At 38.7% G+C, this 26,088-nt stretch overlaps 1 protein-coding gene across 3 annotated transcripts in view; it reads left to right on the forward strand.

Annotated features, from left to right (window-relative positions):
- Sulf1 (Extracellular sulfatase Sulf1) overlaps positions 1-26,088 on the forward strand; it is a 94,603-nt gene that overhangs the window by 47,941 nt on the left and 20,574 nt on the right. For all 3 annotated transcript variants that reach the window (XM_022068468.2, XM_022068470.2, XM_022068471.2), the window contains exons 5-11: positions 9,037-9,188; positions 9,732-9,901; positions 23,202-23,352; positions 24,192-24,367; positions 24,538-24,651; positions 25,125-25,193; positions 25,756-26,030. In XM_022068468.2, coding sequence (XP_021924160.1) covers positions 9,037-9,188; positions 9,732-9,901; positions 23,202-23,352; positions 24,192-24,367; positions 24,538-24,651; positions 25,125-25,193; positions 25,756-26,030 — 1,107 coding nt within the window. The remainder of the gene's footprint in view (positions 1-9,036; positions 9,189-9,731; positions 9,902-23,201; positions 23,353-24,191; positions 24,368-24,537; positions 24,652-25,124; positions 25,194-25,755; positions 26,031-26,088) is intronic.

Below are 26,088 nucleotides of genomic sequence, written 5' to 3' on the forward strand. Positions count from 1 at the left end.
TCATTTTCGTTCGTCCAAATATATTTGATGAAAAGTACAAATTATGAAGATGCTAATGAAATAATTTTGATTTGTTACTGTCCTTTATAGATACTTGAACTCTGCACACACACCATAAAGCCCTTATCTGATTTCGAATCCACGATCATAGTGCATGAGCAGCGTAAATCTGTCGGCCCTCGTCTCTGTTGTCTGTATGGGCGAGTGAAGTCCGGCTTCTATGCTGACAGTTGGACATCACTGAGTCCTTTCCTTAACGCAAATTTATGTCCGTGTAAGGGTTACCAGGGCCACCAAGAACTGGTTGGAATTTAGAAAACCATAAAAAATAAATCCATATAGTTCACCTGGCATTCCAACAACCCACAGACGTTTGTCATCGTGTAATAGTTCCGCTCTGCATCGTTATACGCTTTATTTATAACGAACTCATCGTTGCTTAATGCTGAACTTTTCTCTATCGAATTGACGTAGTCATCATTCAGTGAATGTTTGTTCAGGTCGTGCCTTAATTCAGTGTGCGGTCGGTTGCCCATGGAGGGAAATAGAATAGGATTAATCTCACAGCGCAGGTTGGAATTTCATGTTTATTATACATTCATTTCACGTAAAAAATTTCTGGAAATGAGCATATAAAGGGGGAGGTCGTGACTATAGATCCTCCTATCTTCATGATTCGTATACGAAAGTACTGAACAGGCTCTGATGAAATTTCTGTCATAGGTTAGGCTAAAATTTTCTGGCAAACGTAATTTTGATTCGTAACGGCCTCCGATGTAGCGCCTGCTTTATGTGGGGTTGTCAATTTCTCTTTAATAACTGCATTCTTCCCCGGCCATATAACGATTATGATATCTCACCTCAGTCATATTTCATCTTACCATATCCTGAACTCTAAAAATAACACGATTATTATGTTTACCATGGGATCCTTTCCAAGAATTGTCGGTTGTTTTGGCACTGACCACATCTGAGCCTAACAGGTGGCCCAAAAGCTGTTTTCGGGTTCCTTCCATTAAGGTTGTTTTGACTCGGGCACTTCATAGAAGACAGCTCAGCAGGTCAATGTAGGGGTAACACTATAAAAGTGTAACTTTGAGGTACGCGATCGATTCTTGATCAGGATACCGCGAAACTCGGATAATGTTTTACATGGTTTTCCCTAGTTTCCTCAGAAGAATTCCGAGATAATGCCTTCAAATAAGTCCCGACTGCTTCCTCCGATGTCCTTTCCAATTTATTATTCATTAAAGATTCTATCATTTTGCGCTATACAGTCCGAGCTAATGACAACACCGTTAGATAAACCAGAAATGAATACAGAATTAAATTATATTGAAATAGAACAGAAGCCATAATATACTCTTTTGGAATGCTTTTCACGCACACGTGTCTTAATCTGGTGTGTCTTGCGGAAGTTTTTAATCACGGGGAATTCCTAACGTGAATTACTGTTGGGTCATAGGTCGGCAAGTACATCAACATAGTTGCGAAACTGTATAGACTCTGTTGCTCGTCATTTCTCTTAAACACTATTTTACCATATCTTACTGTGTCTGAACAAATTGCTTGTGTAATTTTAATTAAAATATTTAAAGAATAGTGCTCCGCAACTATCACAAACATTCCTTACGCATGGACATTAGCCTATTTCTGCTTCTCGTCTTTATTATATAGCCGTTTTACCTTCCATTCTGTATAAACCTGACGAATTCTTTGGCTGGCCGGCAGGTACCCCTGGAGGAAGTGGATTAACTGCGCGAGGTTACGCCTAAGTGATGTGAGCGAATTAGGGCTTCATTTCTGAACCAGCTCTTTGTTGGTCTCGAAGTAGAGGTAGGGAATTTTGTCCAAAGTCATCCAGTTTCATTATTTTATCGGTGGTCGCTGCAACATCGGACTGATGAAGAATCAGTCAAGATTTGTGCGTGGCTAATTATGCTGTTAGGCGGTCACAACCCAGAAGACCAGTACTGACTTCTCACCGCCGTGAGAATCTCATATCTCAGATAGAGAATATCACGACAATCGGTGGAATCGCTTACCACTACGTCAAATTTGTTCCGGTGAGAATTCAGGTTCTCTTAGGGGGGCGTATGGAAGATGATAAGCCTTCTGCCATATTTCACCATGTAGTAACGTAGAAGTTGACCTCTGGCCCTGATGATGGAAGCACTAAGTATCTGTGAAACGACAGTCAGCTTGTGCTGACTATAGGACGCAATATCCCGGAAATATGACTTGTTTAAATTTCTTGCGATCGAGGTCATATGAATCGACTTAGAATTAATACTTCTCGTATTTTACAACTTTTGTGTTTAATCTGTTAGGTGAGCTGTTTTTAATTCCGGGGCCCTGCTGTCCTTACTTCTTACGTAGCCATTATTTAGCGAGAGATGGTGCGTCCTTTTGCATTCCCTTGTCCTTGCAGTAGCATCAGATTTCTGCATCCAATAGACCAGTGGTCCCCAACCTTTTTGTGCCTACGGGCACATTTGAGAGTTTATGAGATCGTGGCGGGCACCAACCAATTAACAAAGCCAAATTTTCTTTTCTCTGGACAAATAAGATATGGACACCAAATAATACACAAAACAACACGACGTTTAATGATACAAGAAACCATGCAATCAAAAGTACGTACGTAGTCTTATAAGTACAATTATTATTACTCAAGTGGGAAGTTAGTGTGATGTTTGGCGCTGCATTTCATCGGCCAATTTTTCAAATTTGGGAGTGTAAGATGACGTTGCTGCTCGCAAACATTCGTCAATATGGGCGTCAGTAAGTCGAGATCTGTGCTTTGATTTTATAAGGTTCATGGTTGAACGGCCTTCATTATTCAGTATAACCTCTTTCCGTATCAACGCGGGCACCCAAAAAGAGCCTTGGCGGGCGCCATGGCGCCCGCGGGCACCGCGTTGGGGACCACTGCAGTAGACTGCCCACTCTCACAGACCGCCTCCATTAATTAGCATACACAATAGACCAGCTGGTAGTTGTACCTTGTCCGTGATTAAGGTCACACATCGAATTCCATGTTCGATTACGGTTCATGTCAGCTCAGACAGTGTTTGTGCAAGAGGACATGAATTTCATTGCACTGTTTACAGTATCAGAAATGAATAAGCTGTGTAAATATTTGCAAATTAAACCGCGTCTACGTTTGTAATAAGTATAAAGCCAAGCCCCACCACTGGACACTATCCTGAGCAACTTTGAAAAGCAACTAATATTTTGTCGCGTTTATTATACCACAAGAAATACGCTTATCGCGCAACTGAATACTGATGATGCAATAAAAGTAACATAACTCTCTGTTTCTGCCTTGTCTTTATGTATTTTTTTATTCCTTTTGTATTTTTCTTTCCTTCTTACCGCTCTTTATTATTTCTTGCTTTCATTCTTCTTTGATTTACCGTTCGAATATTACGCAACGAAGAAGCAGTTGCCGATTTATAAAGACTGCGACGAGGCAAAACATGGCTTTGCATCCCACAGCTGTAATAAGATATAGCAGATGCGCTGTGTTGTTAAGCGTTAAAAATTATTTCCTTATTAACTTACAGTGACCATAAACTGCGTAGACAAATTAGCAAGATCGCGTAACGTTTGCTGTAGGCGACAGCGATCACAGAATTGGTCTGTCCACTACGTCGTTGCGCCGCGAGTGAAGGTTGGTTGGTTCATTCAATGCACTGTCAGCTGTAGGGATTAACTTCGATGGCGATTTACCTCCATACATCCTATTTGTCTTCATGGTGTAGCGTTTAGGAACAGGCACAGATTTGTCCTTTACTTCTCGCCTTTACAAACCTGGCAGTGGAGTGGAATGACTGAAGAGATTTGCACCTCCTGGTACGTCGTCTCCATTTTTACTTCCTTGAATTTTATAATTTTTCTCTCTGTAATTTCATTCCATAGTTCTGCCGTAGATATGCAGTAAAATGTTACATCAGGCCTGTATTTTTGAAGTTTAGTTTACTTCTAATTGTCTTTTGGATTGTGCATTGGAATTGGGACAATTTACAGATCGCTGGTAGAACAAGAATACCAATGAGACACTGGAAATATGATTTTTAAGGGTAGTCTGCAGCGTCACAAGGAACAAGTGAATGCATATAATAAGTATTTCTCTGTAGAGTTAAACATTGCAACATTTAAGCTTCATTTTGTGTACAGAAAATTTCAGTACACTTCGTCTTAAGAAACGTGTTATAGTATAATCATTTCCATAACTTTTTGTGTTCAGTATTTTTTAAACCTTCGTGTTTCAAATAAGCAGGAATTTCCTTGCACAGATGAGGAAGTTTTAACTTTTCACAGTCAAGCTAGACCGAGAGTTTTGAGGTCTGTGACTAGGACAACATGCACAGAAATGCAGTTCTGCTCTGAGTCAGGTAATGCATATACGCCTAGCATGATAAATAAACAAACACTGGGTTCAGTGACACTCGGTTATTATCCTGGAGTGACCAGCAGCAATGGCTGCATTGGAATGCCCTGACCGAAAAATGTAATTGCCGTTTGCTTTAGCTGAAGCACAAAGTACGCACAGAGGCATCCAGTTAAACCAGTTACGTGGAACATAGGTAGTTACCGTAATTGCGAAATTCAGATGTACGTTTCCGAGTGGAGATGGGTCCCAGTGGTGTTGATACGGGTAGTTCATTCGGTTCACTACGGTTCAATTCCCAGCAATGGCAAAAGATTTTTCTCGTCACCTCCGGTTCTGGGCCCCACACAACCTTCCATTCATTGGGTCATTTTCCTCTAGGTAACGTGACCCAGGCGTGAATCTGATAAGACACGTCCGTGTAATGTCGAGGTCAAAATAAATGAAAGCTATATTTCTACTAGACCTTACTTCTTCCTCCAATGCAGAATGCCATCATATTTATTCAAAGACAAATCGATTGTCCGACGCTACCAGATTCAGTGAGAACGCCGGACAACTTTTGAGATTTGATGAGGCTCTTTGCCGAAAGCCGTTGCTTTGCATTGAAGTCCAGCTACTAAAACCAAAGGACAGTAATTACTTATAATACGCCTATGACTTTTTACTCTTTACTGCCCTTATGGAGCGAATGCAGTTCAGATCCATGTCAAGGTGTAACCCACGTCTCCTGCTTAACTTTCAGTTGCTGAACGGGAAGATATTACCGTGACGGATGACATATTCACTGCTCGGACTATATAAGGGATGACAGCTAAGGAATGCCAACCACCAAGCTAGGCGATGTGAAATATATGAAACCAGCTTGGTTCTCATGTGATTTGCCGTTGGTATGAGTTTTGATGTCCTGAAAATTTGATCATTTATCAGAAGAGAATTATATCGTCTCGATATTGTCCTGTATCTGGAAAAAGTAGTACGACGTTTCGAAGGTTGGCTGTGTCTGCGTCTTTGTTTGGGCTGTATGTATAACGGAAGTCGCCCTCGGTGGACTAGTGGTTAGCGTGCTTGCCACTGGACCCAAGGCTCGCGGGTTCAATCCCGGCCGAGGTCCATGTATTTTTAAGGGTGATAAAAATCGGTGGAACTGGATCCACCGATTATGACCGCTGACCTTGTAGGGAGTGCAGAGTATGCGGACCACTCAATGAAGGAAGGAGTTTTTGTCGGTCAGTACAGTCTGTGTCAGTGCACCAGTGTAGAAGCCTGATAATTGTTGTCTTTTGACTGTGCTGTGTTAACAACATGCCACCTGTTCGTTGGAGTCTTCTTCCCGGTCATTGATAACGCCTCGCATCACAACACTCAGACAGACAAACCACCGACGTCTTAATCAAAGAAGGACGAAATGAAAGCCTGGCTGTGTCACGCTTGGGCACGCGTGGTCACTAAGTCACGTTTCGGTACGCTTACGTTATGTTACGCACGGCCTGATTAATTTTTGCTACTTTTCACTACGTTAGATAAAGGTGCGACAGTTTAGGTTAGGGTGGGTTGGGTTAGGTTAGGTTAAGTTAGGTTAGGTTGGGTTAGGTAAGGTTAAGTTTGGTTGGTGGATCTTGTTATGTTAGATAATGTTTTGAGTTTTTTGTGACGTTTTGACTCTTATGGCCACAATTCGGCACGCCCTTAAGTACGTCACGCCTAGTCACGCTTAGTCACTCATTGTGAATATTCGTTACTTTTCGACATTTCTGGCCAGTTCTCCGCACTCCGTTACAGTAGATCACGCCTAGTCACGCTTTGTCACGCTTGTTTTCGCTTTGTAAATATTTGTCACGTTTCGACATTTCTGGCCACATCTCATCACTCTATTGCAGTACATCAAGTCTAGTCACGCTTTGTCACGCTTAGACATACTTTTCATATCTTTGTCGTATTTTAACACGAATCACGTAAACTCTAAATTTTGCTGAATGAAGACAAAATATCCAAGGTCATTTCAAGACAAATTCTTCTCACAGTTAATGCTTATGTACCTTAGTGAAAACCCATGAGTTCGCAGACAAGTGAAAGTCATGTCAGTGTCACAACAATATAAGTGCTGGGGTTTTCCGAATAGAGAGCTTTAAAGTTTTCAATGTCATTCCAAGGTCATATTTTCAAACGCATATATTTGCCGATCTACGGGAATCTGAGTGGCAATATTAATGTCAGTTTGAGGTCACGGACAGGCGAGCTTCATGTCAATGTCACGACGATATTAGTCTGACAGTTTGCCGGATAAAGGTCTTTTAAATTTTTCAATGTCATTCGAATTTTCAAATATTCAAGTCTATATTTCTGCCGTTCTGTAGGAATCTGAGAAACAATACTTGTGTCAGCTTGAGATCACGGACAGGACAGCGACATGTCATGGTCACGATAACATCAATCCGTGTGTTTTCCTTTTAATTTTTCAAGGTCATTCGAATGTCAATTTTTCAATGACATATTTCTGCCGATCTGTAGAAATCTAAGTGACCATATTCACGTCGGTATGAGGTCACGCACATGTCAGCGTGATGTGATTGTCACGACAAAATCAGTCAGCTGATTTTCCGAAAACAGGCTTTTAAATTTCTGAAAGTTATTCGAACGTAATTTTTCAAACTAGTATTTCTGCCTATCAGTAAGAATCTCAGTGACGATACTCATGTCAGTTTGAGGTCACAGACTGTTATGTGTCATCTCAAGATCCCGACCATATCAGTGCCTGGGTTTACAGAATGGAGGCGTTTGAAACTTTGCAGTTCAATCGACTGTCAGTTTTTCAGGCGCATATTTCAGCCGATCTGTTGGAACGTGAATGACCGTATTCATGTTAATATGAGTTCATGGATAGGTCAACGTCACCTGAAGATCAGCGCAAGATCAGTCCAAGGTTTTGAGGAATATGTTCCTATGAAATTTAGAAGCTGACTGTAAGAACCATTTTTGCCACGCTTATGTCTACAGAACTTTATTTATCTGTATGACCATACTCATGTTATTTTGAAGCCACTTAGACCCTGCGCGCACAAGCGGTTTTTCTGCCGCACTGTTGGAAGGCACTGTTTCAGTAGTACGCGAGCGCTGGTGCGGTATTTCTGCCGCAACATGCTTCATTTTGGATGCGGTGCGGCAGAAAAACCTCTCGTGCGCGCTAGCCCTTAGACTATTCCTGTGGCCGCAGTCCTCAACAACAACAAAATATAGCTCTTTTTTGCATCGTTCCTCAGTCTCCTTACATGCTCTGCTGTAGGTCCCGAAAATGAATCGCATCTCAAGACAATGAGCACCCATATAACAAAGAAAATAGCTACCAGTTACATCTTTTTACTTGCATAAACCCATGTAATAATAAATTAAACGAGAGGGTGCATTAAAGAACTTGTAGAAGTTTCTTTTTTATTGCAAGAGTTACTGTTTCCTGTCGAATAGAAGATTTATTGGTCTTCAAAGCAAGTTCTCAAGCAGAAAACCCACGTTTTATTACCTTTGTATTTCCTGAATACGGACTTTGCTTTGGCTTTGTTTCCACATACAAAAAAAAAAGCTGTACAAGATTTGTTGGTCTTCCTAAATTCTTACAGGACCTTTTTGTGCTGCTGAATAGTTGAAATGGCTTTCCATAATAACTGAGGAACCTGACGATTTTATAAATTTCATGCTATGTATGAAGCTAGTACTTCTTAGAATACCCATTGATTTTGTAGCAAACTCTATTTTGTAGTTCTGTTACTAACATCTGCATCACGTTTCGGGTTGTGATGCCACCTCTTCGGTTTTTAGCCGGGTCTCTGAAAATTAACCGATATTTCCGGACTCCGATCGCATTTGATCAGAACTGGCAAATTACCACATGTTCATGCATCGCGCATTCCGATATAATTAGTTATGTGATCATAGAATGTGTATATAATTACTCTTTATTATTCACAATTAATGTACTGAAAATTATTTATATGTCTTATTCTCTACGTGCATTCAACCATAAATTGCACGTGGGTATTGTTGTTGTCTAAATAGTTATTATTAAAGAAAAACGATAGAAATTGCCCTTTTAACCTCCATTTTAGGTTAGAACGAAATATTCTTGCAAAGGCTGCAGTGAACAGTAAGAGCCTTAAATCACAGTCTTCTTTGTGCAACTTTATCATTTGCTCTCTATCCTGACAATTCTCTTGTACTTACTTACACTGAGCGTGAAAGACTTGAGTTGGAATAGAGCTTAACCTTTGTTTAAATCCTATGTTAAGTTCACGGATAATAGGAATAACTATATTTCTTGTAAACCACCTAGACACCATGAGCAGTCTGGTCAACGATGTTCAGAAACGAATTATGATCTTAATTAATTGTAATGCATGAGTGTTGTTTGGCAAGTAATTTACTTCAACGTGTTAAGTGTCAGGTTTAACGATATTTTAACATGTGCTTGAACGTGGCAAGAGTAATGAATGAAAATGTTTGGCAAACGCTTGAACATATTACATGAGAATAGTATAGAATGTGTGTAATTTATCAGGCATTTGAGCTTGTTAGGTGCCATGTGTTGGGATTTATTTTGGCAAGTAGGCTTGCTTGTGGTTTCTAAATGGTAGGTATACCTATTGCAGGATATTTTGGCAAGTACTTGAACAAGTATAATGGCAGCTACATCCCACCCGGGTGGCGGGAATGGGGAGGTCTTATCATGAACTCTCGCTATTACAACTACTCAATCAACCTGAATGGAAAGAAGATCAAACATGGCGCCGACTATCATAAGGTGAGTGCATCAGATGCTATGAAAGGTTGTTTGTTTGTCTGACCTAATCGAATGCTTAGTGGCACCTACTTTCTGATATGTGTAACGTTACTGATGACAGTATATATTCTTGATTTTGAAAGTTTAGTACTTCAATCATTTTAATTTTTCCATATGATTTTATTGGCGTTTGTTCTATGTCCCTTTTTACGCCTGTCCTGTAATAAAACCGCATGAAGCAACTTATGCCAATTATTTCCGTAATAGTAAACTAACTACATAATTGTAACCTATTTCTATGTCGAATCATATGTAAATACATTGATACAATAAATGTTCACTGGTTCAGACGCTGTGAAGTTTCCTTTTTGATTTCTCAAATAGTTGAGTTTTGTACTTATGTCAATGCTCTCACAAACTCCTCAATTGTCCACGCACTCTGATTAATTGTTAAACTACTATAGAACATTTGGCAAGGCTAGTCAGAATACAGAAAATGGGCAGTGAAGTCCGATACATGGCCACGTCTCCACAGAACGTTCACAAGGATCTTGTCCTTTTCAGGACTACTACCCCGATCTGATTGCTAACGACTCCGTGGCCTTCTTGAGACAGTCTAAGCAGTACTTCTCTCGGAAGCCAGTGATGTTGGTTCTCAGCTTCCCAGCGCCACACGGTCCAGAGGATTCCGCTCCACAGTTCTCACATCTGTTTTTTAACGTCACTACGCACCAGTAAGTAAGAAACACACGTCTCGGTTAACTTGGGAAAGACGTAGATCGACTGCACGCGAATTAAACAAATAAGATCTTTGCTACTTTGCATAGCCTACTTCTTGGCCTGAAGGAGTATTTATTGTAATACAAGAATATTTTCCCAAAGCTAATGGAACCATAGGTATGACTATGAACGGAGTCTGTATTGTGTCAAACATTAATCACATCGAAAAGTTTTGAAGTTGTGAGTCATAGTGAGATATACTTTATATATGACATTTTTTGGTTCTCACAGCGACAGAAACGTCAGTGATGCTGTGTGGGATTTCTGGTAGATACCGTCATTTCAGAGGAACATATTGCCTCCACCTTTAACCCTGAAGATGGAAGTAGTCCGAGACGTTTAGTCGTACTTGTTCTTAAAATATTTTCAATGTCTTAAACATGTCAATAAACTGTAACACACATTAAAGCATAACGAAGTAGGTTGTCCTAGAAAGTACAACGAAGTGTAAAATATACGAAGCTAAATTTATGCTTATATACCAACACAAATTTATGGCAATTTAAAAATTTATGGTGTGCCAAGAAATGTTGAACTGGGCCTAAGTTTTAGCGTACCGTGATGTGGAAAAACTTAAAAAGTATTGTGATATTGCCAGTTGTGTGCTAAACTGACTCCCCTTTACAAATTAACCCCACAGACTCTTTACAATGTATGTGTACCTTAGTAGGGGAAACATTATGAATTTAGATGCCAATTTGCCCTCACCGCAAAAAGTCCGTTGTATGCCATTCCCAGAGGAAATTTTCCCTAGCTTCACCCACCGAGTTATTCATGAAGATAAATTTACATTAAATCCTTTCTTAAAGTGATGAATAATGAATGGAATTAAGAGTGGTAATTTTCCTGCCTTCCTCTTTTGTCTTAGTCCGTTGACTGACAAGACAGACGGGCGGATGTGTAAAATATGAAGCTTGTCATTTACTTGTCAGTTTAAACAGACCGCGTGTTTCTTCTTGTTCTCCCACTTGATACCTTGCGCCGTTTTTAGTAGAACAACGGAGGTGTAATACTGTTCAGATTTCAGGGCTCTTTTCTGACAGGAACTATACGTACCACGTTGTTATCCGCATATAACCTACATTGACTGTTTTCTCATCAGAATAATTCCTATGCTAGTTTTCAAACAAGAACATTTTTTGTCCATTCTATACACGAAGTGGATGGGAGTTCTTGTCTGCCTGTGTGTCCGCCTGATTTAGATTAAGGTTGTCCAGGAATTTAATCTTGGCCCTTGCTGGTCCAATATAAGAATCTCATAAAATCTGAAACTTCGGTTTGAAACATTTTTCGTTGACGTTTGCGTTTAAGGAAATGGAAGACAACTCATTTATGTTTATGTAGTACAATTATGTGTTCACAAATAGTGTCTGCGGTAGATTGTTAGTAAGGCTGATGAAATGAAAGCGCACTTGGTCTTTACTAAACACAAAAGTAAATGTGTCGTATGAAGTTGTTTGCTTTACAATGCAGTTGAAAGGCGTCGCGAAATAAACTAGGAATTAATCAGTCAACAGCGGTTTATGTCACAGAGGAGGACTGCCTGTCCCGGAGGTAGTTTGGTTTATGACGTCCACGCTGTGGTAGCGATTTCGAATCCGCTAGGACATTACTGTTTCTCCGTCTTATTTTGTGTTGTTTGTGATGCTCTGAAACCCTAGTCCAAGGACTCATGCCTGTTCTCAAATGATTCAGTGCTGACAGTTAATTTTGTGACTGAATAGGCCACGTAGAATTACCCAATACAGTAAATTCCTGTTAGTAGGGGCAGTTGTTTATTTGGGACAAACCTTAAAAAACAAAAACAAATCTAGAAAATAACCGGAATTTGCTTCTCTTATTTGGGACACCAAGCCGTTTAATATGGAGAGTGAGTGCTAGATGGCGCGTTGTGGCGCGTGGCGTGGAGGAGTCAGTGAGTCATCGCTGATTCACTCAGTAAAGAACACGTGGGTGTTCAGACAGTGTAAGGATTCTGTTTGCGAACATTAAGCAGCAACACCATTCAGAACTGCTTTTCTCAATGTGGTTTTAAGCATTCAGGCTTGGAGATGCCAGATAAGATCGATAGTGAAAATGACTCCATTTTGGAAGTGAAGCTACGAAGAGTTTGCATGCATCGACAATAGTCTTCAATGTTACAATGAAAATGAAGATTATGAAGATGCAATTGTTGAACAAATTGCAGCAAAAACAGCAAAAGACATCAGAAGACCAGGAAAGTGATGTGGACGACACACCTGAACTTGAGCGAGTGACTAACTAGGATGCCAGGAAATTTGTTGCTGGATTACGACGCTACATCATGCAGGAAGGCAATGGAGGCAGTCCTGTATCTGCACTAGGTACCTGCTCTGATCGTGTTCAGTTGCAGACAATCAAGAGAACACGGCAGGGCACACTCGATAAATTCCTCCAACATCTTTAACTGTGTTACGTGCGTGTTCGATACATACGTTAAATTGAAATTGTTTTTAGCGTAAATATTTTTCTCTGATCTGTACCATTTGTTCCAGAATTCATTTACAGTATTTTTGTTGCTCAGTAAATTATCTCATTAAACGGGAGTTTGTTTTTTGTTTTAAACCTTTTTAACTCTTTACGTGGAACTTCGCATAATTGGGGCAGCCACTTAATTAGGCCAAAGTGTTCTAGTCCCGATGTGTCCCAATTAACCGGAATCCACTGTATATGACAGAAGGAGAAGAGAAATGAGACTAAAGAGACTAATAATAATAATAATAATAATAATAATGTGGAACCAACAAGTCAGAACAGATAGAACCGTCACAAATAATAAACCAGACATAATAATCAGAAACTAAAACGGAACTTGCCTCTTAATTGACACAGCAATACCGACTGACAGGAATGTTATTAAGAAGGAAGCAGAGAAGATATTGAAATACAAGGACCTTCTCATAGAAATACAGAAATGTGGAAAGTTCAAGCAAAAATAATTTCAATAGTTATAGGAGCGACAGGAACTGTCTCCAGATGGCTCAGAAAATATTTGGCCAACATCCCAGGCGAACACGACATCAGGGAACTGCAGAAGACCGCCATTTTGGTAACTTCAAACATCATCCGAAAGACGCCTTCATAAAATAAAATAATATAATACATGTAATACATATTAAAAACAAAATGTATCCCGGAAATAGCTGCTGCCCTATGTACCTTAGGGACAAGGTCTGTCTCGGGTACATGGAAGTACATACCACATAAAGTGGTGAAGAGATGGGATGATAATAATAATAAATGTAAGAATGAAAAAGGGGATACGGAAGAAGGAGGAGGAAGAAACAAAAAAGAAAACGAATAATTATAAGAAGAGAAGATGGCAAGAAAGTGAAGATGAAGTTACTAGGATGAGGAACAATAGAAGGACATGGGGAATAGAACAATAAGTACAAATTCGAACGTTGAATGTGTACAGGAGTGGGTATTAATTTTAGCTCTGGGCAAATTGTGCGTTCACTTGCATGTTGCATTTTTATCTGTTAGGCTTGGTGTGAAACGGAGGATCTATAGTGTACAGTTTGCTCCTTGGCACGTATCCTAAAATCTTTCGTTTTACATTGAAGAGATGCTCCGATATGTCTGCTCAGCTTACTCCAAGGTAACACAGCTTAAACATAAATTTAAGGGCACTCAGAGTTTGAGGAGGCCATGAGCGTACCCTGCAAGCTGAGAAAGAAATCAAATATATATTTATTATCTCAGTCTATACACAAACGTATTTAAAATGTTGTTGTTAAAATTTATATAACACTATAACATCTGTAGTATAAAATATTACAATAAGTTATATTATGTTATATTATGGCGCTTTTATCGTAGTATGATGTTACATTTATTATGGCGCTTATTAGTAATTGCACGACATGTTTCGATGTTTTATGACATCATCTTCAGGTTTATATCGTCGTTTTTATCATTTTAAAACTATTATATATTTCGATGCAATGCAGTTATTGATTTATAGGTATATTTGTAGATTTTTCTGTCTTCATAATAATAATAATTTTAATGTCTGTTTATATTATCTGAAATTTTCTCTTTTCACTTTTTGATTTAGTGCTCTTTATGTAGGTTTATCTTTCTCTTAATTTGTTCTTACTTTACTTATTTCATCTTACTGGAGAAGGCCGCGAGATTACAAAGATTAAAATGACGAAAATCTGCGGGAAGAGAACAATGCGATACGAACACGACAAAAGTTAAAGGAGATTTGAGATGAGATTAGCGTGACAGAAGAAATCGAGGGAAGGTTGATAAAGGAAGAGCGACTCAATAGTAGAGTGGTTAATACTCCGGTTTCTTTATTCAAAAGTGTCATCCTGCGTCGTCTCTTCCTTTGTATATGCGATGACGTCATTACCTGTATCCATGGCGACAAAGGAGTGGAATTAAATTAAAAAGAGAAGCAGTATAAAATAAGGCTGAGGTTCCAAAACTTTTATACCTTGTGCCCCCCTTCCAGAACAAGTGCAAGCAAACAGATTTCACATAAAATTTAGCTTTAGGTACACATTTATTTTATAATTTAGTATATATTAGTCAATGCATTTTATTTAAAAAACTATAATAAAATATACGCTTCATACCTGGATTAGTGGGATGGATGTGGTTGCTTCTGTGAACATAATTTATCATACTGAGGTTGGAGTTTTTAAATGGCCGCTCTAAGATCGTTTTCCAGGTTCATCGTAGAACTGCCTCAAGGATATTAAAAATATTTCTCCATATTTCGTTAAAAAGAGTTTTTCATACAAACAACACGCCCCCCCAGAGAACCATTCGCGCCCCCCAAGGGGGGCGTGCCCCACACTTTGGGAACCTCTGAAATAAGGTGGAGATGAGGAAGAAACTTTATGAATATTTTTGGCTATACAAAACTTATCACCCCTGTTTCTGCTTGTATTTTGTTCTCACGCATGGACGAACTTGCTGCATAAGGACAATTTTGAGAACACTCTTTGCATGTTTGGTAAAGAGAATACAATATTTTCGATACGTCAGCAACCAGAAACCAAGGACGTGTAAAAAAACAATAAAAATGTGTAAACGTGTTTTTGTACTTCTGTAGAGTAAAAGGATCCTCCATTTAAGGCCAATCAAGACTCCTTAGCAGTACAACAGTAATGCCAGGATAAGTTTTTATTGTGATTTCTGTTATTTTAATTCGACTTCCGAATTAAAAACTTAGGCGTTCTAGTAATAGATTACAGGTATAACTCGTTTTACGCCGGGATTTCCGGCGTAAAACGAAGCGGCGTAAATGGAAGCAAGAATGTAATTGGAACATATGTAAATACATTAGGTCCCGTTCCAAGATTTTCAGTAATCAACACAAAATACTTGAAAAATGTCTGATTTTATGAAATTTACGTATTGAAAATTGTATAATGTTTAAGAAAAAGAAAGAAAATTTACTGCTTTAAAAACGATAGAATAGATGTCTGTTTGATTTTCTTCTTTTCTGATAAGAAGTTATAATATGGCTGTAGAACTGTATCAATTCCTCAATTAATGTAATTTGCTTTTTCTCGTCGCATTTTATATTCCATTTTTTTGTTTAACTATTTAAATTTTAGGCCGTAGTTTATCATTTAGTGTTATAGTTTTATTACAATGTCGGTACCACATTTGTCTAGGAAGTCGGGCAGAGTCATGACTCATCACCCCCTCCAATCGTGATCTATGAGAGGTGCAAAATTAAAGCGGCGTAAACCGAGTCCTACCTGTATATCCACCCGACGCATCTTTAGGAAATTACACTCAGTTTAAAACACCGATATTTTAGGATATGTACTGACAGTACCTAATATAACTGACTTTATGGAGCAAGGTTCTTCTCAAGTAATTAACGGTCACTCCTCCAGTCAAGAAATTCCCTGCCTTTTGTTTGTTCCGAAAATTCATTATCGTGTTCTCTGGGACTCCCCATTGGTCTCTGCAAAGAGAAAGATGAATCCAGTCACACCGAATTTCTCTAAGATCCATTTTAATAGTACCACAGTTCTACCATTAATGTTCTACGACCTGCACAGTTGAAGAAGCTTCATTAAATGTATTAAGATAATATTACTCGCGTTCTCTACAGTTATTTGTTCACCTTTATTGGTTTAAAATGGTTTCAAGAACTTGGTTTATAGATAGGATTAGAAGTCACGTGTCAGAACGAGATGAGTGAGAAGTAGAGCTTTGTTTTCGAACTGGGACCTTTTCAACAAGAACAGTCAAGTCAAAACACGTTAGTAAGAAGTTAAAGTGTTTAACGTTTGCCTCACTGTGTATACTACCGAAGCGAAATGCATTTGGCTATGTGGGGAAAGGAACTTTATTTTTCAGCAGTCAAAATAAACTTATCTCCGCTTCTGTTTCCAATCCGTTTCGATGTTAAAGTTTTCTGTCATCGAAGATTTATTGCCACACAGAATTTTAGGTCGTTGAATTAAGTGTCGCTAGTTTGTAACTTACCTTAAGGAGTTCTCATGTAAGGCCGGAGGCGGTGTGGCATCTAATGGCATGGTGTTTTTAGCGTTTTTCATGAAAATCCATAATTTGGTTTAGAATTATTAGAGAAAACAGACACACGGATTCATCCAGATGTTATGATACCAAAAGCCTTTGTTTCCTTGTTGGTTATGTAAGAAAAGTCTTTTCCGTTTCTAAAATAAAGAAAGCAGTTTAGTGACCGAACGCCAGGACCAGAGAAATCCCCAGTTCCTAAAGAAGTTATTTGGAAAGTATGTACAGTTTATCAGTTGCACTTTTCAATACTTATCTTACCTTTTTGTATAGCTCAGATTCAGTGGTGATTTGTGGTCAAAGAGGCAGGCCGTGCGGAAATGCAGCATTTTGAAGTCCCTCAAACAGCCCCACCACAATGCTCAGATATTATTATTAACAGTAACAACACGCCGCTGTTGTGTTACGTACAAAAACATTCCTCTTATATTCCTCCAATAAAGTGGTCTAGCCAGACTGGAACATTCGTCACAGATCAGATAACACGCATAAGTAAAACCACGGGCCCCAGATTCCCCAATACGCATTCATTGTGGGGCAGCGGATCAATTCCACTGTTGATAGAGAGGGTCTAGATATGATACAAGAAATGAAACACTTTGGACCGCAGAAATCACCTCCCCTGCGGGACCTCAAGCTGTGGGGAGTAGTCCCCTGACACAAGTTTCATCGGGTGTTGAGAAATGGATCATTAAACTTCCTTCTTCTGCGCGAGGGAAGACGGAGGTTCCTAACTGCTTGCACGCCAACCCTCTGCATTCCAGCTCTGCTCTTCCTAGCATCTCGTCGTTTCACGAAAGGAGTCGTCGTGATGAGGTCGTGTTTGTTAAATTGTAGATTAAATTCGTGGGAGTGGCTGAAGGTCTGAGCTCAGCACGCGGCAAAGAAACAGCGAAATTCAACGTACGTAGCACTCAAGTTTCGTATTCGCTGAGGATCCGGATTGGAATGTCATCCTCAGGTCATTCGTGGTTTCCGTCACTCCCGTCAGGCAAATATTTGGATAGCACTTTAAAATAGGCTACGACCTCTTCCACATTCTTTTCACTAAATCGTTTTCAGTCATGCTACTGTTCTGTGCTATAATGTGTGTGCGTGCACACAGGGACTTTTAAATTACTCTGTATTTTTCAATGTGTTCTTGGCGATGTTGAATTCGTCATTTGTCTCGGTGCTTTTTATTTCAGATACAACCCCAATTTTGCAAAGTTAATCACACCACAGATATCACATTGCATATAGTTAGATATTATATTTCATTAATTTTATTTTTATTTAATGTTTTCTGGAATGAAAAGTAGCAGTTATATTAGAGAGATAGACCCAAAATTAAATTTGTTTGACAACGTGTAATGAAGACGTGGAATGTTAAATTGACCAAAATCAGTTGAGCAGTTTCTGAAATGAAACATGCTGACAAAGAAATTGAAAGATACTGTGTTCTTGTTTATTTTATCCAATATGCACAGAGATCGTTTAATCTCATATCTGAACAGTGTAAAATATCTGCTACGTCTGTGGTATAAACGAACGGTCGACTGCAGGTAAAATCCATTTTTATCCATCTTGCTAATACCCGACTGAATTGTAGGTGTGTTTTTCCCTTCTGGCAATCAGCACTATAACATTGTTCCAGCTTGCGGCTGACTTGTCGCGTCAACATGGCGCCGCCGATACAGGGGTAGATGAAATTGGAGGTCGAATTTATGGGGAAAGATTTTATCTTGCGGCTGTCCTTGGTACATCCTTGTCTCGGCAGGAACTCGAAAATGCTAATACATCTAACATTTAGTTTATATGTGTAATTCAATATGGAATTTATAGGTACTCCATTTTATATCCATGGGGGTCCAGCAATTCGTTCCAGCACCAGCTTCTTTTGATTCGGTAGCCTTTGACCAAGATCTTTAGGTATGTGGCTGATTAACATTGTTGCAGTTGAGATGTAATGAATTATTTAATTGGCTCACTGTTTCAAAGCGGTCCACTAAGGCATATGGATGACTGTAACAGCTTGTATCTCATTTAAACGGGAAGAATATGTTTCATTCTGACCCTAAAACGTGTCAGATTCTTTGAAGACAGTCGTGAAATTTATTTCACTGCGTTCATAAGCTTTGACACGTAATTTTAAGAGTAATGAATCTCTAGTTTACTGTCTTCTTCTAATTCTGCTTCTGTCACGAATTACGCTGCCAGCTCTGTTTCTATTCAGAATTAATTCTGAAGCTTGATTGGGTTCGTCGCAAATCCTGTTGCAACGACTTGACATCGACAGAAAAATGCGAATATATAAACGATGCCCCGAATAGAATTCGAACTCGCGATTCCAGGATCAGAGAGTCACAAGTCTCAATGTGTCTTAGGTCATGCGTCAACTTTGTCAGCACCGTTAAGTCTTTAATGTTTAGGGCAGTCTTTCTGGGGGTTCCTGGGTTCGGAACTTGCAAGATGTGTGTGTTTTAAAACAATAGACTGACTGAGGTTCAGTCAATTGTTCTTTAGACGATTGAATTGACCCTAACATATTCTTGGCTCATAACGTCCCCCCCCCCCCCCCCCCCCGACATGACAGTCAAGTCTCATGTGTTTAAATGGGAAGGTTCAGCTTTGTGAAGGGTAGGATGTCGAGAAAATACCAGGACGTCATGTTCAATATTTTGGTGTTCGATCATGGCGGTTTCTACATGTTCTGGAATGCAATAGTGGAGCTGTCTTGTTACTCTGGCCACAGGAATGACAGGAATCTCTGGAAACAAGCAGTAGCAGGATGTTGTGTTATCGTGTTCCCATCCATGCTCAGCTGCGGTCAGCTCTCTGGTACAGGGATGAACAAATTTCATAGTTTACTTACCCTCCTAACCAATTCCACGAATCAAAATCGTTTAGAAACTGACATTCTCTCACGTGTTCAAAACTTCACCGTTTTTCATGGTTGATAAATCCAGCCTGTCCTCAGTTTTTGAAAGATACATTTTAATATTATCCTCCCATTTATGCCCGTGTCGCCTAAGTGGGTTTTCAGACTAAAATATTGTCTGCATGTCTCCCATACACACTATTTGTCCCTTCTGTCTCATCGTCTTTGATTTGATTACACTGATGATATTCGGTTCAAGAGTACGAGTTATGAAGGTCGTCATAATTTACTTTTTTCTAGCCTTCTGTTACTTCCTCCTGCCCAAATATTATCTTCAGCTCCCTGTTTATAAATACCCTTAGTCTGTGTGAATATTCTTCCCGTAACGTGAAGAAATATGTTTCGTACAAGACAATAGCAAACTTAGGGTTTGGGTATTTTCTCCTGCGTGTTTTTAGATGGATGATAGGAAGAAGAAATATTCTGAATCAGTCACGTCGTTTTTCATGAAAAATAAAGAAGGAAGTAAGACAAAAAGTATGGAATAAAGAATCAGAAAACGAAAAAAAAAGTATTTAATTCATGTTCAAAATTTTTGTTATTTCGGGATAAGTAGGCGATCATTTATATCGTATTTTCTCAATGTAAAAAACACTGCATTTGAAGAAAACGTTTGTGTTATGTTCAGGTACAGAATTTTAATGTTACTTCAGTCTTGTTCCTACTCCTGCAACTCTGCAATCAACTTACTGACTTTCGCCTATGAGGCCATGTGTAGGCAACACACCGACCTGGAAAGCATGACTGTAGGCAACGAAGAGATTTATACAAGCAAAAATCGGATGTAACATCCTATTTGCAGATGCAGATATATTACAAAGAATTGTGTATTTAAAATGAGAAACCGGAAACAGTAATCTGTCGTTTCTGACAAAGGATTTGCGAAATTCTCAACGCCACTTATCTACGCGTACTTAGTCTACTTAACAGATTCTCTTATTGTCTTTGATTTGCGGTGAGAACAGACATATCGGGTGAACATTTTTTATGATAGCATCCACTGCTAGTAGTCAATCAGAATTTAGCGTCCTATCGCTGCCGCCCAGAATATATGTCCACTTCATAGTCGTCGTGAAGAACGTAGTCTAGAGCAGTGGTAGCAACCTGGGGTACGCGTACCCCCGGGGGTAAGTGAAATTTAAAAAAATATATATTATTTTATGATAAACACTGAATAATCAGTAATGTAATTTATTTAATTTATTATAGATGTAGATTATATACTATGTATAACTTGAATTATACACCAACAACTTTGGGGGTACGAAGTTGAAGAGAAATTATATCTGGGGGTACGCGAACAAAAAAAGGTTGAATACCACTGGTCTAGAGGATATTTTACTGTCTATAAATTACGGCATGTGATGACAATTTTATACTGCGTGAACTAGTGGGTAGAACAGCCGTATTTTATGGTTCCTTTAGAGGGGGGGGGGGGGAAGAAAGGCAAGAAAAGTGTAATACTAGAAGCAGTTTTATCGTCCAAATACTAGTTAAGATGTTCCTCCCTTCTGCATCCCTCTGCCATTCAATTTGCTTAGGGCGGGCGGCTCTTTCATTTTCTGTCTGCCACCAAGCATCAACTCGGCGAGCTACCCTACGCATTTAAAAGAGTTGTAAGTCACATGAAGCCCGAGAAAGTTTTCTTGGCAGATGCAATAGACGGTCGTTGTAACGCACCGAACCGGTTACCATTTTGTTATTCTTATTAGCTAACTTGGCCGATACGAGTGTGTGTGTTCTTTGCAAGAAAGTGCATTAAGCGAAGTATAAAGGGATTTTCATTCGTCCGAATGTGTCATCCGTGAAACTACTGAATGTATTTGGGTTAATTTTGGTAGAGATTTACACAAAAAGTGACTGGGAGAATTTGATTCATCAAATTAAACGTTAGATATCATTTTAATAAAAAGACTAGTTGTTAAAAGAATTGGTAGACGACGTAAAACATAGATCTAAATAAGATTTCAAACTTTCATTTCAAAAATTTCTTGTTAAAATCGAAGTCTGTGCAGTGTGATTACTTTCCCTACAATAAATTTATATACTCTTAATACAATAGGCAATGTCCTTTCGCTTGAGTGTACGAGTACGCCGTTTGTACGGTGCGAAGATATTTTAAATTATACTTCTCTCCAACACAAAAAGGTTTATTCCCGTCAAATTTGACGGGCCATACTATAATAAAGGCGAAAGAAGGCCAATTAAGTATGAGGTATGCAAAATAACAAATGAAGCGTGTGGAGCAAATTTTAAACTTTTTTTAAATTATACAAATCTGTGAAAGCTTTAAGATATATGCCTATTCGAGAACTGAAGTCTGTATGGACGTTTTAATGACAATCTTTTGGCATGGGCTTCGGAAGATACCGAGAGTTCAGAAAACTTTCTTCCGTCGCTGCTTTTTCCCTGACAATGCATCGCACGTGCCTCAGTCAACGACTGAGATGTATAACTGTAGTGACAGAAATGATCTTTTCTGTCGTCTGAAAGTTGAGGACAAGGTCAATGAGCAGACACAATTCTTTTGTTGCACACAGGTGCCAAGACGACGACGCGACTGAATTAAAAATCCCACAAAACTGTCGTCTCTCTGAAAGGAATCTCATACTTCTACGACTCCTACAAGCGTGTTCCGAAAGCAGCATTTCAATCACAGCGTCTTATACGCAAGTGATTCAAAACTTTTTTTAATCGCAGACTGATAAAATAGCATTTTGTTTTATGAGGACAGGTACTCGACATGTCTGATCTGTTTGTAAATTAGTTTGTACATTTGTAAGATTTGAGGTTTTCACAGCGGCGAGTATGAAGATTTCTGTCTTCTGGGTTGTTGCGCTCTGTAGTCTGGTCGATGTTTACCAACGTTTCAGAGGTCATACTGCCTCCATCATCAGGGCGATTCTTAGTATGAAGATTTCTGTCTTCTGGGTTGTTGCGCTGTGTAGTCTGGTCGATGTTTACCAACGTTTCAGAGGTCATACTGCCTCCATCATCAGGGCGATGAGTATGAAGATTTCTGTCTTCTGGGTTGTTGCGCTGTGTAGTCTGGTCGATGTTTACCAACGTTTCAGAGGTCATACTGCCTCCGTCATCAGGGCGATGGAGTATGAAGATTTCTGTCTCTGGGTTGTTGCGCTGTGTAGTCTGGTCGATGTTTACCAACGTTTCAGAGGTCATACTGCCTCCGTCATCAGGGCGATGGAGTATGAAGATTTCTGTCTCTGGGTTGTTGCGCTGTGTAGTCTGGTCGATGTTTACCAACGTTTCAGAGGTCATACTGAAAGAAAACTGAACAGGCTGCTGAATACATGACGATATCCAGGTGTTCACATGAAACTCTATTTTATATACTTAAAGCTTATTCCTGCTAAATTGTGTTCATTACATGATAATATTCTGGAGTGCAGGATATTAGAAATGGAATCTCTTACTATTTGCTATTCATCAACCCGACCTTGAGCAGTTGATAACATCCAGTTAATAAAGACGTTCAGATTTGAACACATGGTAGTGTGGCCAGCATATTCTTTATTTATCATCAATCGTAACACTCTTGGATTCATTTCTGCTACACTCATGCTGCAAAAACTGAAGGAAGGAAAGCAGAATAAGAAGAAATGTTAATATATCTGTTATTCAATTAACCGTCTCCAAACAAATCTCAAAAGGTTATTGAAACCCATAGTTCTGTGATTGTCGTCACAGAGGACTGCACTCCCCATATTCCAAAAGAAATTTATCCCTGGCCATAACAAGCACCGTTTGTTTCCATGAGACCTGGCGACATGTTACAGCACTCCAACGTATGACTATGCCCCCAATCCAGACAAGCAGTGGATCCTGCAAGTAACACAGAGAATGCAGCCCATCCACAGACAGTTTACTGATCTTCTTATGACCAAGCGGTTGCAGACATTGCAAAGTGTTGATGATGCAGTTGAAAAGGTCAGTGTTATTTATTTACTATTCACCAACTTTCAGCAATTAAATTAGGACCAAATTAGCCATAATATCTCTGTTAGGGAATTCAGGCCACATAAAATTATTTTTTTAAAAAGTATTTGATTTGATTTTGTCACAGAAATAGAATGAACATCTTCTAAGATTTATAATTTTAATTTGAAACATATTTTGATAATCTTAAAATATATTTAATATGTATAATGAAGCCGGTCGCAGTGGCCACGCGGTCTGAGGCATGGACCTCGTGTGCCTGGCCACTGGGACCGTGGGTTCGAGTCCCACTCGAGGGATGGATGTCTGTCCGCATCCTTTCTCTTCCAGTTTGATGGATAAAGACTGGCCACGGAAGGCAAGGCGAAACCACCGTGGTATCTTCGCAAGAAATAACTTGAAATGGGGTTGCGGACCAATCCTAGGATTGATAACAAAAAAAATGTATAATCAAGTATGGAAAAATAATTTTTTTCCATGTATGCAGTATACTATCTGTATCTTGGATTCGTTTTATGAAAATAAAATTATGGCTGTACCATTGTTTAGCTCTCAGAGTAGTTAACTGTGAGTCTTACATTCAATTAGAATGGACTTTCATGGCACATGATACATATTAAATTAGGTCAGTGTGAACAATGTTCATGGCTTGAATTTATCCTGGAGTCAACAGTGGAAGAATTGCAGTAGGCTATGATTGCTTCCTCTCATGGCACTTTTGATTTGTCATGCACAGTCTTCGGTCAGTATGTCATTCAGTGCCATGTAACCTGAACAATTGTAAGCTAACTATCCAATGCAGATTCTTATTTGTATTCTTGCACTTTTAGATTTTTCAAGAGCTGAAAGAGCTTGGTGAGCTGGACAACACGTACATCATATACACATCAGACCATGGTTACCATCTTGGTCAGTTTGGCCTTGTCAAAGGCAAATCATTTCCCTTTGAGTTTGATGTCAGAGTCCCATTTCTTGTTCGAGGCCCAGAAATTGAACCTGGTACAATGTGAGTATAAAACATAAAATATTTTGTATTTTAGTTTCCCAAATAACTACTGTTTAGTGATTATTTCAGGTTAAGGAACCCTGTTTGGCTGATATAGAAAAACAGTTTTTATGTCAGTATTCTGTAACAAAAATGTATATTATCATAATTCTTGAAACAATGAATTTCAGCATTGATGACATTGTTCTGAATTTGGACCTCGCTCCGACATTCCTGGACATTGCAGGAGTTGAGATCCCTGTTCATATGGATGGCAGGTCATTTCTTAAACTGCTACATCGCAAGTAAGTAAATTAGTAGGACATCAAATTCAACCTTTGATATGTTTACGAGTGGGCCAAATGTTTGAATTAATGAACATGTAAATTATTTAAATTAACTTCAGCTTCTCTTCATATTCACCTTTGTTTGTTTAATTTTGTAACATCTGTCATGTGTTATTATTCTTGATCAATTCAAGGACTGTATAGTTTTGGATATTCTTTACTTAAATATATAAAACCATGCAGTCATGAAGTGTATTAATTCTCAGAAAATATTATATTTTTTTCTACCTTTACTTATGTTGCTTTAATACTACCTGGTTTAGAAAACAAATACAAATGCTATCTAAATTTCAGATTTAAATGTAAAGAGGGAAAAGAAACCAACTTTTGATTGCTTACATATTTAGTAACTTTTGTAGTTATATATCAAACAAATTACAGTATAGTAGTAATATAATGCTAGTTTGGTAAAATTGTTTTCGATTTTTCAGTCCCAAACATGGTCAAATGTCAGCAAGAAGAAAGAAATTTAAATGGCCTGATACTTTCCTAATTGAGAGGTAGGTTTCTTGTGCATGATATTCCTTTCAAATATTTTGCCTGTTTTAAAGCACATCGATTTACAAATTTTACTTTCATGATTTGAGCATGCAAGTCTAAGTTACATGTTTTGCCTGTATTACTTTTATACTACTTCATCTTTATCACCTTTATCTCTTTTTAATTTTCATCTTTTATTCCTTTCTTTTATTTTATGTTGCTGTGTGAATTTCAGATGTGAAGTGCATGTGAATCAACAGGCATCATTTTTTGGAAATATATGTCTCCATGCAGCAGAGGTATTTTTGAGATGCTGATAGTTGTTCAGCTAGTCAAGAATTTTCTTGCCTTTTATGCAGTTCAAAAGCTCATTTCTGTTGTCACAAGAACTTGCCACAAGATCCTATCTTCAGTTGACTGAGTCTAGTCCACACCCTAATTCTTTATTATCCAACTTAATATTAACCTCCTATCTATGTTGAGGTCTCCCAAGTGATATCATCTCTTTCATATTTTCAACAGAATTCTGTATGAATATATACTATCTAATTATTTATTTGTATTTGATTAAAATCTGTACAGTAGTGGGAGGCGTGAAACACCTGAGTCAATTGAAGCCAAGTTACATTTACTGAAACCTCAGCACCAAGCTAAGCTGAATAAAATTGCTGCAGGATCTGAAAGTGAAGAGAACGGCAATGGTACTGGCATTTCCGCCACACTGGGAACAACATTTGCACCTCTGACAAGCCAATACCCAAATTTGTCAATGGATGAAAGTGGTCTGAATGACACATCTAATGCGCTGCATATTCCTGTTCTTGATCCATCTTTGGAAGACATCCCTCTTTTGTCTCGTAAGCACATAAATTATTATAATATATATGTTTAACAAAATTATATTATAATATAATG

This window comes from Zootermopsis nevadensis, unplaced genomic scaffold, assembly GCF_977971745.1.
Source record: "Zootermopsis nevadensis isolate Lab colony 2312 unplaced genomic scaffold, Znev_1.0 Znev_ptg000024l, whole genome shotgun sequence".
Lineage (NCBI taxonomy): Eukaryota > Metazoa > Arthropoda > Insecta > Blattodea > Termopsidae > Zootermopsis > Zootermopsis nevadensis.